The sequence below is a fragment of the Beta vulgaris genome, chromosome 1 (genome assembly GCF_026745355.1).
Source record: "Beta vulgaris subsp. vulgaris cultivar EL10 chromosome 1, EL10.2, whole genome shotgun sequence".
Taxonomy (NCBI): domain Eukaryota; kingdom Viridiplantae; phylum Streptophyta; class Magnoliopsida; order Caryophyllales; family Amaranthaceae; genus Beta; species Beta vulgaris.
Genome location: NC_079202.1, coordinates 50,686,568 through 50,700,168, shown reverse-complemented (window position 1 = coordinate 50,700,168; position 13,601 = coordinate 50,686,568). Strand labels below are relative to the sequence as shown.

General features: G+C 32.4%; 1 protein-coding gene across 1 annotated transcript; it reads right to left on the bottom strand.

Moving 5' to 3' along the window:
* Nucleotides 1-6,285: 6,285 nt before the first annotated feature.
* On the bottom strand, nucleotides 6,286-10,011 carry LOC104893230 (inositol 4-methyltransferase). The gene is made up of 4 exons (XM_010679335.4): nucleotides 9,362-10,011; nucleotides 7,393-7,703; nucleotides 7,216-7,280; nucleotides 6,286-6,833 (listed from the first exon to the last, which is right to left on the bottom strand). Exons 1-4 carry the CDS (start codon nucleotides 9,808-9,810, stop codon nucleotides 6,534-6,536), a joined length of 1,125 nt encoding a protein of 374 aa, XP_010677637.2. The 5' UTR covers nucleotides 9,811-10,011; the 3' UTR covers nucleotides 6,286-6,533.
* Between the last annotated feature and the right edge of the window lie 3,590 nt (nucleotides 10,012-13,601).

The following is a 13,601-nucleotide window of genomic DNA, read 5'->3' as shown; positions in this document are numbered from 1 at the left end:
AAAGCAAACGTTTCATTTAAAACAGAACGGAGAAAGTATTACTCTTGTTAAAAAATCCTTATAAAAACATGGCAAGCTTATTTAACTCTAATAATATGGTCCAGAGCACCAATAAGTATGCTTAAGTTCATTCTCCTAAGTCCTAACAATTATGGCTTACACTCATAGCAACCTCATAGGTGAACTTCACAGAAAAGTGTGACTATGTACAAGAGTAATTGAATTTCATTTCAAAATCAATTGGCTTAAATGGAGACTTGAAGTAGCGTAGGCCAGTAGAATTGTATTTCTGAAGATGATTTTTTAAAGGAATTTGTCGCCAAAGTTTTTGATCATCCGCTTTTCCTTTTTCTTTTCTTTTGTTTTTTCAAGACTTCTTCTACTTCTTTTTCCGAGTTTTTAGTTATTCATACTTCTGCTAATCTTTCTTTTGGGTTTTTATTTGTTCATACTTCTTCTATTCCTTTTTCTGGGTTTTAAATTATTCATAAGAAATTCCAATAAAATCAATCATTTTCATCGGTTTTTTATTTCACTACTTATTTGTTTTGACAAATAAGTGCAATTTTATTTTTAGTTTGATTTTTGTGTCATTTTTATTGTATTCAAAATTGATTTATATTTTATAGTGTCTTTTTTTGTTACAAACATGTACTGATTTTTTAAATAATTATTTTGAAATTTATACCATACAATACAGAGTTAAATTATTCATGTATGAGAGTTGTAATCTTTTTTTTCAACTAATTTGAAATAACTCGCAAGATTGAAAAGAATTATGCATTTTTTTAGAAGTTCGCAAATCGTCAATGGATAAATGTGAACTCCCATTTGAAATCGTATGTTTTTCTTAGTCTGTAATTTGTATTGACATTGTAGTGTAATTGTAAATGGTTCTTGGGAACGGACTACTCCCTCTGTTTTTTTTTTTTTTAATCTTTCTCACTTGGAATCTTGATACTATTCACGCTTAGAAAGAATCTTCTCAGATGTTCTCAATTTATAAGAAAAATATAGTCATGTGGGGTCTAGTTTGATTTGTCTCAATTAGTACTTTATTAATATTCAATCGTTATAATTTTTGCTAATATATAATGAAAGATATATAAGTTTAAAACGTGCGTGCATCGGAAGACATGCATAGGAAAGTGAGAATGATAAAAAAAACAGAGGGAGTATGTAATTACTAATGGCTTATTGAGGGAGTATGTAATTACTAATGGGTTATAGTTTGTAATTAAATTATCCTGTCTTTGTAAAGTTTACTCATTTGAGTGATTTGTAACGTGAATTATGCAATTTTATTGTTTTGAGTTAACTTGTCATTGATTGTTATAATTGTATTTCCGGCAGTTTTTTTTGAAGTCTCATTTTAGTAGAAATTGATTTTGTAATTTAGAAAGAAAATGAGGGTAAAACAATCTCTTCAAACGGAGACACTATAACTCTCTCTCTTTTTCTTATATAGTAGAGATTATCAGTTCATATCAGGAAACTTCTGATATGTTTGCATAAAGGATGTATAAAATGTTCTATATTTACACATACCATTTGCAAGTTTAATAATTAAAGTCGCTTAGAGATCAAAGCAAATTAAAGTAGCGACATAACTTCGTTCATCAACCTTAAAGTTACTCATCTATGTGATTTTCTACCACATTAATCATATGATTTCCTATGGCATTAACACTCTAAAAATGTAAAGCCAACATGATAAATCACATCACCAGCTATTAGCTAAGGGCCCGTTCGGTATTACTGTGGTTTTCTGTTTTTTTGATTTTTTGATTTTCAAAGTCATATGATATACGGCCTATAATAAACAAAAAATTAGTCAAACTTATTGCGAACATGATGATTTTGAAAACTGACAACTAAAAAGTGAAAATCACTTTTTCTGGTTTCCTGTTTTTGGTTTTTAGTTTTCAAAAAAACTAAAAACTGAAAACAAAAAACGATAATGAACAAGACCTAACATGCTCGAAAATTTTAAATTCATTCCATTTTAAAAAAAAATTTCTGTTGGGACCTTCACATTTTGTAAGCTATTAGGCACGCACCATTAGCAAAGATATAATTTGAATGAGTACTATCAATGGAAAATGATATATAATGAATAATGCTATTGTACTCATCAAGAAGACAAATAAGTTGATTATATGTAATATGGAACGACATGTATAAAAAAATTGATAATAATTTTTTTTAAGACGCAACAATTTTTCCAATAGTCTAACCAAAAAGGTAAATTGCGTTTAAAAAAACCCAAAAAAATATATGTCAAGATATTTTACAATACCTAGCCATGCACCAACGTCATTATCATAATGTACAGTTGTGTTTAGAGGTTTTTTTAGCAAGAAAGCATTTATTAGCTTAGTAGATTTACTTGTTATAAAGACTAAGGATTAATGCTTTGTGTATATCAGTATAGTATTGTAAAAGACCATCTACTTTTAACTTAAAAGTATGCGCAGTCCAAGTTCAATATTAAGAAGAGAATGGACCACCTTTCTGAACATAGTGACTAGTTTAATCAACTTAGTGATCATTTTAATCTATTCAGTGACCAATTTAATTTATTCAGTAATCACATTCTTTAATTCATTTAGTGACTAGCTAGTTTAATCCATTTCGTAAGACGGCCCGACTATTTTTAAAAATTGTTTGTTGTAATTCAAGATTCAAAAAGAAATAAAGGAAGGAGAGAATAAAATAGACGACTAAAATGATGCATGATACTTAGAAATAGTGTTGGATTAGAAAGAAATGGAATTGATTTATTAGAAAAATATAAGATTAAATTATTTAATTTTATATTAAAATTAGACTGTCTATTATAATAATTTATGTATATCAACATATGTTGTTCATCTTCCCTTCTTGATTTGAGAAAGCAATCACCCTCAACATCACTAAAATGAATATGATTGATCTTTGTTCTTTGCAAGTCCTTTTATTTCTCGAGACTTCTCACATGTTAAAAGCCATTAAGTTAATGCAAGGATAACAATTGAAAGAGTACGATTGATCAATATATGGACAACAAGACACAATGAAAAGTAGACGACACAAGCAAGCACATGATAAATTGAAAATATTACCCCCACTTGTCATGTCCTAATTACCTCCCAACTACCCACAAAAAGCACAAAAAAGTACTATTAGTCTATTACCTTAATGTGTTACTGATTTTATAGGTACACGTGGAGACACAAAACAGATAGTACATTCAAGGGAGATAACATTATAACAATTGACAAGACATGTTTGGTTAATATGGCTTTGGTTCAAACTTTCATTGATTGGAATTTTTTAATTGACAGTTTTGTTGATATATTCTACTTAAAGTTGTTGATGCATGGGTGGTTAGACTTGAATCTTTTTGTCAAATTAGAATCTTCTTGTTCAATGTCGTATACTATAAAATGATGTCGGTAACAAACTAATAATTAAGGTATAGGAAGTATAATAAGTTAGTGTTATTTTTAGCTTCTTTTGACTTTATATATAACTTGAGTTTAGGACTTTAGTATAAGCCTTAGAAGAGGTTTTAATTATAGGTTTCCATAATAAGTTGAGACTAATTAACAACATAATATAAGCGTAAAAATAAGTTTTAAATGAGTTCAAATAAGTCAATAGAAGTTTAGGAATATAGAATACATCCTTAACTAAGTGAGCAAGTTCAATTATTATTGTTAATTTTTGTTATAAAATTAAAAAATTCATTTTGATTTTGTTTGAGATCATTTATGTTCTTTTTTCTGTTGGTAGAAAAAGATGTAACCACTAATAGCTAGTTAATGTCTATGTTGTCACAGATGCAATTAACGAACAAATAATAATTAATGAAGAACAACACAAAGATTTAACACGGTTCACTTACAATATGTTAGTTGTCCAAAGACATAGGAAAAACGATTTATATTATCTTTATGAGAGATTGTACGAATTACAGAATAATGGGGACAAGAGATAATTAGAAGGTTTATATAGTACTCCTATCCTTCTAATTAACCTAAGCTAGACCACATGCTTGGTTTATCTTAGCACTAGATATCTCAAGTCGTATTTCAACAGTTTATTTTAGAACAATAACATATAACAATATTGTTAAATATTCTATTGATGAAGTCACATATCACAAAAGCTAAATGTTGGGATTTTTTAAAATTAAAGATCCAAGATAAAGTTATGTAAAATTGCGCAATTTTTCATCTATACTAATATATTAAAAGACGTTCGTAAGCAAGGAACTATGCCACATGGTGCTATCCCTTAGCATATAATAAAAAAAATAGAAAATGCATCTTATAAAATTTGATCTCATGACCTCAAACTTATATACTAAAGTCTCAACCACCAAACCAAATAATGTTTGGTGTTAAACTTATAAAGTAAAATGTTAATAAATAAATATTATAATTATCCAGGACATAACCTGGACCTAAAAACTAATTATATTAAAATTTTGTCCAAAATTTGTTAAGATTTTTTTATAGGGCAAATAAATGATGTACACAGAAATCGTGCAACCATAGGTTTATTAATTACTTTTGTTTTGTTATAACTATAAAAGTCTTTGAAAGATCATTGTAACTAGACCATGATTTGTGGTATAAAGATTCCTTTGGTATAATGTCTTTTTCACTTTCTTTTGTCACACTGTCTCTTATGAGTCTAATCTAGGATTGAATCAACTTTGAAGCGCATAGAATGATCTTTCATATTTCATGAACTCCAAGCTTTAAAAACCTTAATTAACAAATCTGCCTATAAATATGGAGAAATGATGAACATAAACAATAAGCTAAAACTCAAACTACATGTAAAATAAATAATAAAATGACATGAGATTCATGTCATTATTTGTATAACCCATCTTGTTCTTGTTAAAGTCCATGTCCTTATGCATGGTACACAATAATTTATGATGTAACATGTTATACATCGAAGAAGCACTCAAACTATAAACATCGACTCTTTCCACTTTAGAAACCTATATACGCCTTTCCTTTTCATCTTTACTCATTCCACTTCTTTTTAGAGGATGCTTAGAAATACTTATTCCATGCCAATGTCCATAGTAATATTTATCCATCTCCAAACATCTCTTATATCTTACGGAAGTTCATTACCTTCTATTACTATTCTGAATTTTTCTTAATAAAAAACAAATGATAAGATATAACCTTTGATTACCCCGAATACTAAAATAAGACTTCTCTTGCAATATTACGAACACTAAAAAATAATTACCCTTGCCAGATGAATTCTTAAGTGCTTAACCTCTCTCTTTCTATTAAGAATATTCCATCTTGTTTCTTCTTTAATCTCCATGCATCCTCCCCCAAATTTGTCTAGCTACCACACTGTCGTCACCGTGATGGTACGAACTAATGACTTACGGCCTAGAGGCGTAGTTAGCTCAAGTTGGAAGTGCTACACCTTCAACACAAAGTCTCTAATTGTGATATTGTCATATTGAGGTGATCATATATATTTTAGAGATGTTTGTATTTATTAATTTGTAGCTAGGTACTTGTCTCTGAATAAGTTAGTTTTAAGTGATCGTTCAATACTTTTTTCTACTATCTTCAATAATGGCTTATGCATGCAAAAATATCACATACGTTTAAATCAATTTTGAAAAGAAACAGAATTAGAGTTGGTGAAAGGTCGTGCTTATGTCGTATCCATGTTCCTATCACATATAAACGAGTTCGAAAACCCTTGACACTAATCCAACCCATTTAAAAAATGTGATATGTCGTGTTGACCGGTTTAATTAAGCATGTTGAGATATCTCAGCACTAGCCCACTATTTCATAGCTGGTTCGTATCATGTTATCGTGTTAAGCTACTAATTGGTAATTTTTAATGAGTTTTCTATATTAATATCCTATATTTGTGTAGTAAATGTGTGAATTGGGTTCAAGCGTGACAGTTCATGGTGAAAACCTCAATACTAACCCAAGCCATTTAGTAAAACATGCCGTGTCGTGTCGATTGCCCGGCTTGTTTAACTAAAAGGTTTGGAAATCCTTAGCACCAACCCATTACTCTCATATCTGGTCGTGTCGTGTTGTCGTGTCATGTCAATTTTTGTCTAACTCTGGGTGAAACTTGTATCATATGGTATTGATTTAGTTTGATTACAAAACTCCCTTGTTATCTGCATGCCTTATTTCTATTTTGGCTTTTAACTTAACATTAAAATCCTCAAACTTCAGTGATCAAAAGTTAATAAAGGAAAACAAAAGACAATTCACATAGCAAGGATTGAAGAAATACAATTGGATGCCTTATTTATACAAACCACAAACATTATACATCACTTGGTAATTCTAGCCACAAAAAATTGTAGCTATTATCATCCTGGACGAATTGGCAATCCACTGACTTAGCTAGCTAAGTGAAGCTAGCTAGCAAAAGAAACATAATACAAACTCAAAATATCAACCAACAAACTTCAATTACTATATATTTGCTAGCTAATACAGGAATTAAGATTGGTAATTAATTGAAGATTAATTCTTGAAGATCTCCATAACCCAAGTGTCGTAAGCACAGCAAATGACATTAATCTCAGAAAAGCCAGTTTGAGTAAACAAAGACTCAAAATCTTCTTTGGATCTTTCTTTACCACCTTGGTTATGCACCAAAGTGTGTGAATCCAAGCTAAATACCATGTGTGATTCTAGATTGTCTTCTGGAATTACTGGTATTAGTGATTCCACAAGGATGATTTTCCCTCCCTTTGGTAGAGCTTGGTAACAATTCTTGAGTATTTTTAAGCAATGCTCGTCGCTCCAATCGTGTAACACCCACTGTCATAGAAAAAAAGTCACCCATCAACAAAATTTCTCAATTAGTGTTTCAAAAAAATTGGGTTGGATGATGTTACTTCAAATTATTTTATATTACGATAATATGATAGTTTGATGTCATGTTAGCGTTCTCAACTAATGAAGTTATCTTATTTGTCATGTGTTCTGATCCTAACAAAATATTAAAATCATGTATTAGAGTATATTCATGCGATCATGTTACTAAAAGTACTTTTGTACCTTCTTTTAACTTTAAGTCTTTTGACTTTCAGTGATTATTGATCTCTTTAATTTATACAATCAATACATCACATCATCATATAGAAGTACACCCGACTATATAATAATACAAATTGTACGATTATGAGGTCTCTTCTACTACCTTCATGAAGATAGCGTCCGCATGTGGAACACTCTCAAACATGTCACCACCAACATGCTCCACACCTATTAAGAACACAAAAAATACACCAAATAAAACATCAATTTCTATTTTCTATTTTCAATTTCCATGATTAAGGGAGAGATATAATTAATTAGAGTAAATAATGAATGTTACCAGGATATGAAGGAGCATCAGCAATAACATGAGGCAAATCATAGTTAAGGCCCTTAATGTGAGGGTGCTTAGCAACAATTATACTGACATTAACCCCAATATTACCACCCACATCAACCAAAACCTTAACATCATCAAAGCCCTTGTACTTTTGAAGGAGTTTTTTCATGACTAAGATGGTGTGATGTGCCATTCCTTGGTTGAAGACATGGTTGAACCTTGCATCTGTTCCAGTGTAGTCAAATTGGATCAACCCATGAGCCCTTTTAAATGGAACACCACCTTCTTTTATGTAATCATTCAAGTGAAACCTACATATTACACATTATTAGTTAGCATTTAGCAATACAAATTGTATCCTTTGCACTAGGCGCAAGGCCAATTGCCAAAATGTAAAAGTAAACTAAATGCAAACTACCAACTAAATGCAAGATCTAATTCACCACCTCAAATTTCACTATTGGAAAGAACTAAATTAGACGAGTATAAGGCAAGAAACTAAAACATTTTAAGTTAGTCACAAAAACATTGAGAAAACGTTAGTAGGAACGTTATACTCTTGGCATCGAAAGTGTCATACTGATGCAGTTTTTCTAAAATATAATTTAGCAAATTTTCTAAGTTAAATTTTTTTTTGGTGCAAATGAAGGGAGGTACCCATTTTATTCAAATAAAAACAAAAAATACCTAGGTAACAAGTCTAGCAGAAGTCATTCCAACAATATCCTCACGTAGGAGGTGGGAAATTGACAATGTTAATATTTACCCTTCAAATAAAAATTGTAAGTTTAAAGTTGTCCCAATCACTAATTTTATCTTTCTTTCCCTTTAGAGTGTTCTTCAATATATTTGATTCCAATTAAAGAATATTAAATTCATAATAGATTAGCTCATTATTTTGATCTGATCTGACCTTCCTAACTAATTGATTAATGAATCTTTTTTACAGCATACAAGAAAAGGCACATAAATTTGATTATGAAACATTTCTTAGCTAAAATATCCACCGCACACTTAGTCCTCAGGTATAATAAACATTGTCTTTCTTAGTCACCTTTATTTTTTCTTGGCTCATTATCCACATTTGTACTTACTATTTTTTGGTAATTTTACACCGTCTAAAATTAGCAATGGATAGAAAATTAGCCTTTAATGTATACCATAAAAGTTGCCTCTGTTGAGCAGCCTCAAATTAATTGAGGTGATGTGGTGGAAGCTAGTAGTGCACGTGCAGCTAGCGACTTAGTGATTACTTCCTCCGTTTCTTTTTACTCGCTACACTTCTCATTTCACGGACTCTTAGGCAATTTTTGGAGAAGAGAGATGTAGAGTGTAAAAAGAAAAGGAACCCATGTGGGAGGAGAGAGATAGAGAGAGTTTATTGCCCAAAAAAAAAGTGTAGCAAGTAATATGAAACTTCCCATAATAGAAAGTGTAGCGAGTAAAAAGAAACGGAGGAAGTATATAACTTATATAACTCACTACGTCCACATTACTTTGATTAAAAGTAATCTAGTGACAAGTTCATGTATTTAAAACTCGAGAAAGACTAAACATCATATTATTAGATATCTAAATATGAAATAGAAAATATAATGAGTTCTAAATCTGATCCAATGAATTTACATAATAGTCCATTCGTATATTCCAATTTTAGTTATTTTATACTTGGAGATAAAAGTTGATGATGATGGACTAACTTTTCATTTCCTAATAGGCCAATAGTATAAGCTGCTTCTAGAGTTGTGGTAATTTAGAAATGATTCAAAAAAGAGACAAAGGTCCATCATTATTTATGTCCCTTTCTACGTTATTCATTCATGCATTATGAGCCAATATATGAGCCATGCTTGCTTATTTCCTCGATGACCTGAAAACATACAAATCAAAAATATTCCATTGGGCTAATCTAACAAAATGAAAGGCAAAAAATAGTTACAAAATGAAGAAAATAAGAGATTTATCATACCAACTTTCCATCATGACCTTGTCATGGTGTAAAACAAGCAATGGGCCAAGAGAGCCTTCACCATCATTACTAGCAAGGTACTTACAAAGGGGTGCTGGTCCATAAACCCTTTGAAATACACCATTTTCACCCTTTTGAAGCTTGCAAGTTAAGACTGAGTGGCTTGCTAGGAGCCTGAGCATCCGGTCCAACAAGATCGGGGCATTAGGGTTCTTAGCCCCAATTTCCTTCGCGATTTCGCGAGTTGAGATCCACGCGCCTTCTCCTGCATCTAAAATTATGTCAAGAATTTTAAGCTCAAAGGCAGATTTGAGGATCATTGGTAAAGCAGCAGCATTTGCTAAAGTCACTGCGAAACCGGCTAATTGTTCATCTTTGTCTAGAGATGTTGCTTGTGTGAGGTTGTGGTAGCCATTGTAACCATTATGGTTGATCATGTCAGAATTCATTTTCAGTTTTTTAGTTACTTAATGTTTATGTATTTTAGAAATAATGCAATTGGCAAGTGGAATATTTAGGAGAAGAGACAATTATAGAACTTATCTAGCAACAACATTTAGCAAAAACAAATATGAATAAATGCAAAGTGAAATGAGGGAAAGAGACAGAGGAGAAGTTAAGGTAGTTGTAGCAACTGCCTTGGTATTTTGAGGGCAGAAAGTAGTTGTATTTATAATGAGTTTGGAGGGGTTGTAAACTTGTAATGTTGTCATGCACGTGCCGAAAATAAAAGGATGTAAAGGAATAGAGTGAAAAGCTAAAAATCATGCAACCCCTAGAAACATATAAAAAGAGAAAAAAAAAATTTAACAAGTGGACGTTAGATAAGTTAATTAAAAAAAAAATATTATATGAATTTAAACATTAATTATATCAATTGACGTTTGATTTTGAAATTCATTTCAAGATTTATATCAATCATAAAAATATATTTAGTGCTTATCTAACATTCGCAACGTACATTAGCAAGATCCTTAAAATTATAAAAAGGTGAAAAAAGACTTGTTAAATATAGACATGGACTATATACTCATCAGTTGAAGAGACATTCTACTCTACAAGACCAAATGAGGTTTCATTTTAAAATCATATGGAAATAAGGGGGTAGCCCTTTAGCTTTACAAAGAGATCATCTCTCTTTTTTTATCAATGTGGAATACTCATATATGTTGTTGAAATCGAATCCCGTCTATATTACTGCGCTTAGTCGCTCATCTAAACAAAAACAAAAACATATGTTGCTTGGCTAATTTGCTATACAACTTTGAGTGTTGGTGATGATAATGTCACTTTTAAACTAACTAATGTTGTTAAGTCTCCTATGTTTGAGCAAACTTGTTGCAGGATGGATATTCTTGAGGAGACCGTTCTATCTGCAAAACCCCACATGCTTTCTGCTGACCCTCTAGAGGTTGCACTTACTATGGATGTTTCCCCAGGCATCGATGCTGAAGTCGATGCCCGCGTTATCGATTTGGAGGGATCTCAGGTTGAAAAGGGAAAAAGATCGGTGGTTATGAAAAATGTGCATTCTACCTATGCACCTGAGGTAACTTGCCTGACTGCAAGCCAGAGTTGCAGTCTTATAAGGAGGAAAATGTTTGATGAGGGGGGCACCCATTGCCAAGCCCCTCCAATATGAGATTAAGGAGGTAATATGGTTGTGTGGGACCTTTATAAACCAGCGCTAAGCGGGAGGCAAACCCATAGTTTTTTTTTCTTATCTCTTTTTTTATTTATTTTTATTTTTTCTCTTTTAGAGAGTGAGAGGGCAGTAGCGTACTAACATTAATTTTTCCTCTGAGCATCGTCCTATAGTTCATCTTGCGGCACTGAGGACATTGCCACATTTAGCTTGGGAGAGGATTTTTTTTTAATGTATTTTCTCTCTCTTTTATTGCCTTTTAGTGTAGATTTTTTTTTCTTAGGCTAGAATTATTTGCTTTTAAAAAAACCAAATATTGACCGGATTGGTGTGATTGATTCCCTTTTCCCCATGATGTTCTTTGAAAGTGTATTTGGGCTTTTTATCTTGATAGTTGGGCACTTGAGATGGTGATGCTGGAATGTGAACTTTAAATACTTTAACCTCAAGTGAGTTTTGATGGTAACGCGCTTATCTTGACTTCATACTTGAATTGGTTAGACTGTGAGGATTCATTCTGGCCAATGAATTTATTTTTATAACCATTCTGTTTCTTGTGTGTTAATTCCTCATTAGCTGACTGATCTTGAGTTTGACAACGTACTTATTGATATCTGATGACTTGTGGCAATTGCTATGATAGAGGCGTCCTTTTGTCTGATATTTGAGACTCAAAGTGAATTTTTTTATATGCTATTATCCTCCTTAGCCCCGTTGAGCCTAATGACTATTTCATGTTACTAAACCTCATTATATGCCCATGACCCTTATTTTGATATTAATCCCAAGCCTAGCTTGGGGGAGCATCGGTCTAAGTTATTATCTGAGATGGTTTTTATGAATTGCTTTGGATGGAGATGATTGTATTTTGTAAGGTTCAAAGTTTGAGAAAAAGAAAAGAATAAACAAAGTGAAATAAATGTGATTGTTGGATCGAGAAGATGCACAGAAAAAGAAAAGAAAGATTGAAAATAATAAAATAAACAAAGGGTTCAAAATTCTTTCCTTCACATTTGCTTGCAAAGAAAAATTCATTACACTAGGGGGAAAAAAAGGATCGGAAGGGCTACGCTGGAAAGATTGCGTTTTCTTCAAAGCGCAACCCTTCTTTCTTGTAGGGTTGTAGTTTTACAGAAAACCGCAGTCCTTTACAAGAAGGGATGCTCTTGACTAAAAAACGCAGCCCTTCTTACATATAAAGGGCGGCGTTTTTTAGGGCTGCGCTTGACTAAAAAACGCAGCCCTTCTTACTGTAAGAAGGGCTGCGTTTTTTTGACAAGCGCAACCCTTTAAAGTGAAGGGTTGTGCTTGTCAAAAAAACGCAGCCCTTTATTGTTTTTTTTTTAAATAACTTTAATTTAAAAGGAATTGCTAGGGCTTTAAGGGTTTCTAACAAAAAACTCAATCTCACGTTATCCCTCTTCTCTCTCACCATCCTCCCTTCTCTCAACACCACGCCGCAGCCCAGCCCTTCACTTAGCTTCGCCGACTTTATTCTAACCCTAAGATTGATTTTCGTCGCTTGATTCCATTGAATTAGCGCAGTTGCTTGTTCGTTCGTTCTCTCATCGTTGGAAGAGGGGTTTGTGAAGATGAGCGGTGGGTTTAGGGCGTCAACAGTGATGATGACCCAAACCCCTAACACCTTCTCTGTCTCACTCCACCACTCTCAACGTCGTTCTTCTTCGTCAACAACATTCTTTCTCTCTCCTCCGCTCTCTTTCTTCTTCTTCTTTTTCTCCATCAAACATGTAGAATTCTGCCGATGATGCTGCAAAATCTGTCACTAATTTGTCAATGGATTCTAACCCTAATTCTCAAGAATCTGAAACTCTTAGCAAAAAGTATACATACTTTCATTGAATTGCTTGTAGATATGAAAGGGGTAGGTTTTTGGGCCTTTACAGAAACAACGCCCTTCTCCGTTCGTCTTCTCCGGGTCGAACTCCGGCAACGACAACAACAAGTGATAGATTTTTCGTTTTGCAGATCTATAATTTCTTGATCTTTGTTTTGATGAATTCATGTAATTTCAGATCTATAATTTTTCTCTTTTGTATTTTCGTTCGTTTTTTTTTCATTTTTGTTCATTTTTATTCATTTTCATTCATTTTTTTTTCATTTTCGTTCCCCTTTTTTTTTTCATTTTCGTTCGTGAATGCAGATTTGTGGAAAGTTTTTTTTATTTGAGTTTAGGGTAAGTATAGTGTTTTTGGAGATAGTGAAATGGGAGTTTGTGGAAAGTTCTATTTTTTGTAATGCAGATTCTTTTTATTTGAGTTTATAGTGTTTTTGGTTTATTGGAATCTGTTAGTCCTGTTTCATCTGTTCCTTTTTCGAATGAAAGTGGTTTGAGGGATATCAACAATAACACGAATGATTTAAAAAAAAGGCAAACAATTTTTTTTTTTTTTGGGTCAAAAGGGCTGCGGTTATGGTTAAAATCGCAACCCTTTATACAAAGAAGGGCTGCAGTTGAGGCCCAAAACCGCAGCCCTTCCAAAGTGGAAGGGCTGCGTTATTGGGCCTCAACCGCAACCCTTCGTTGTGAAGGGCTGTGGTTTAAAAACGCAGCCGTTCAGTTTTAGTGAAGGG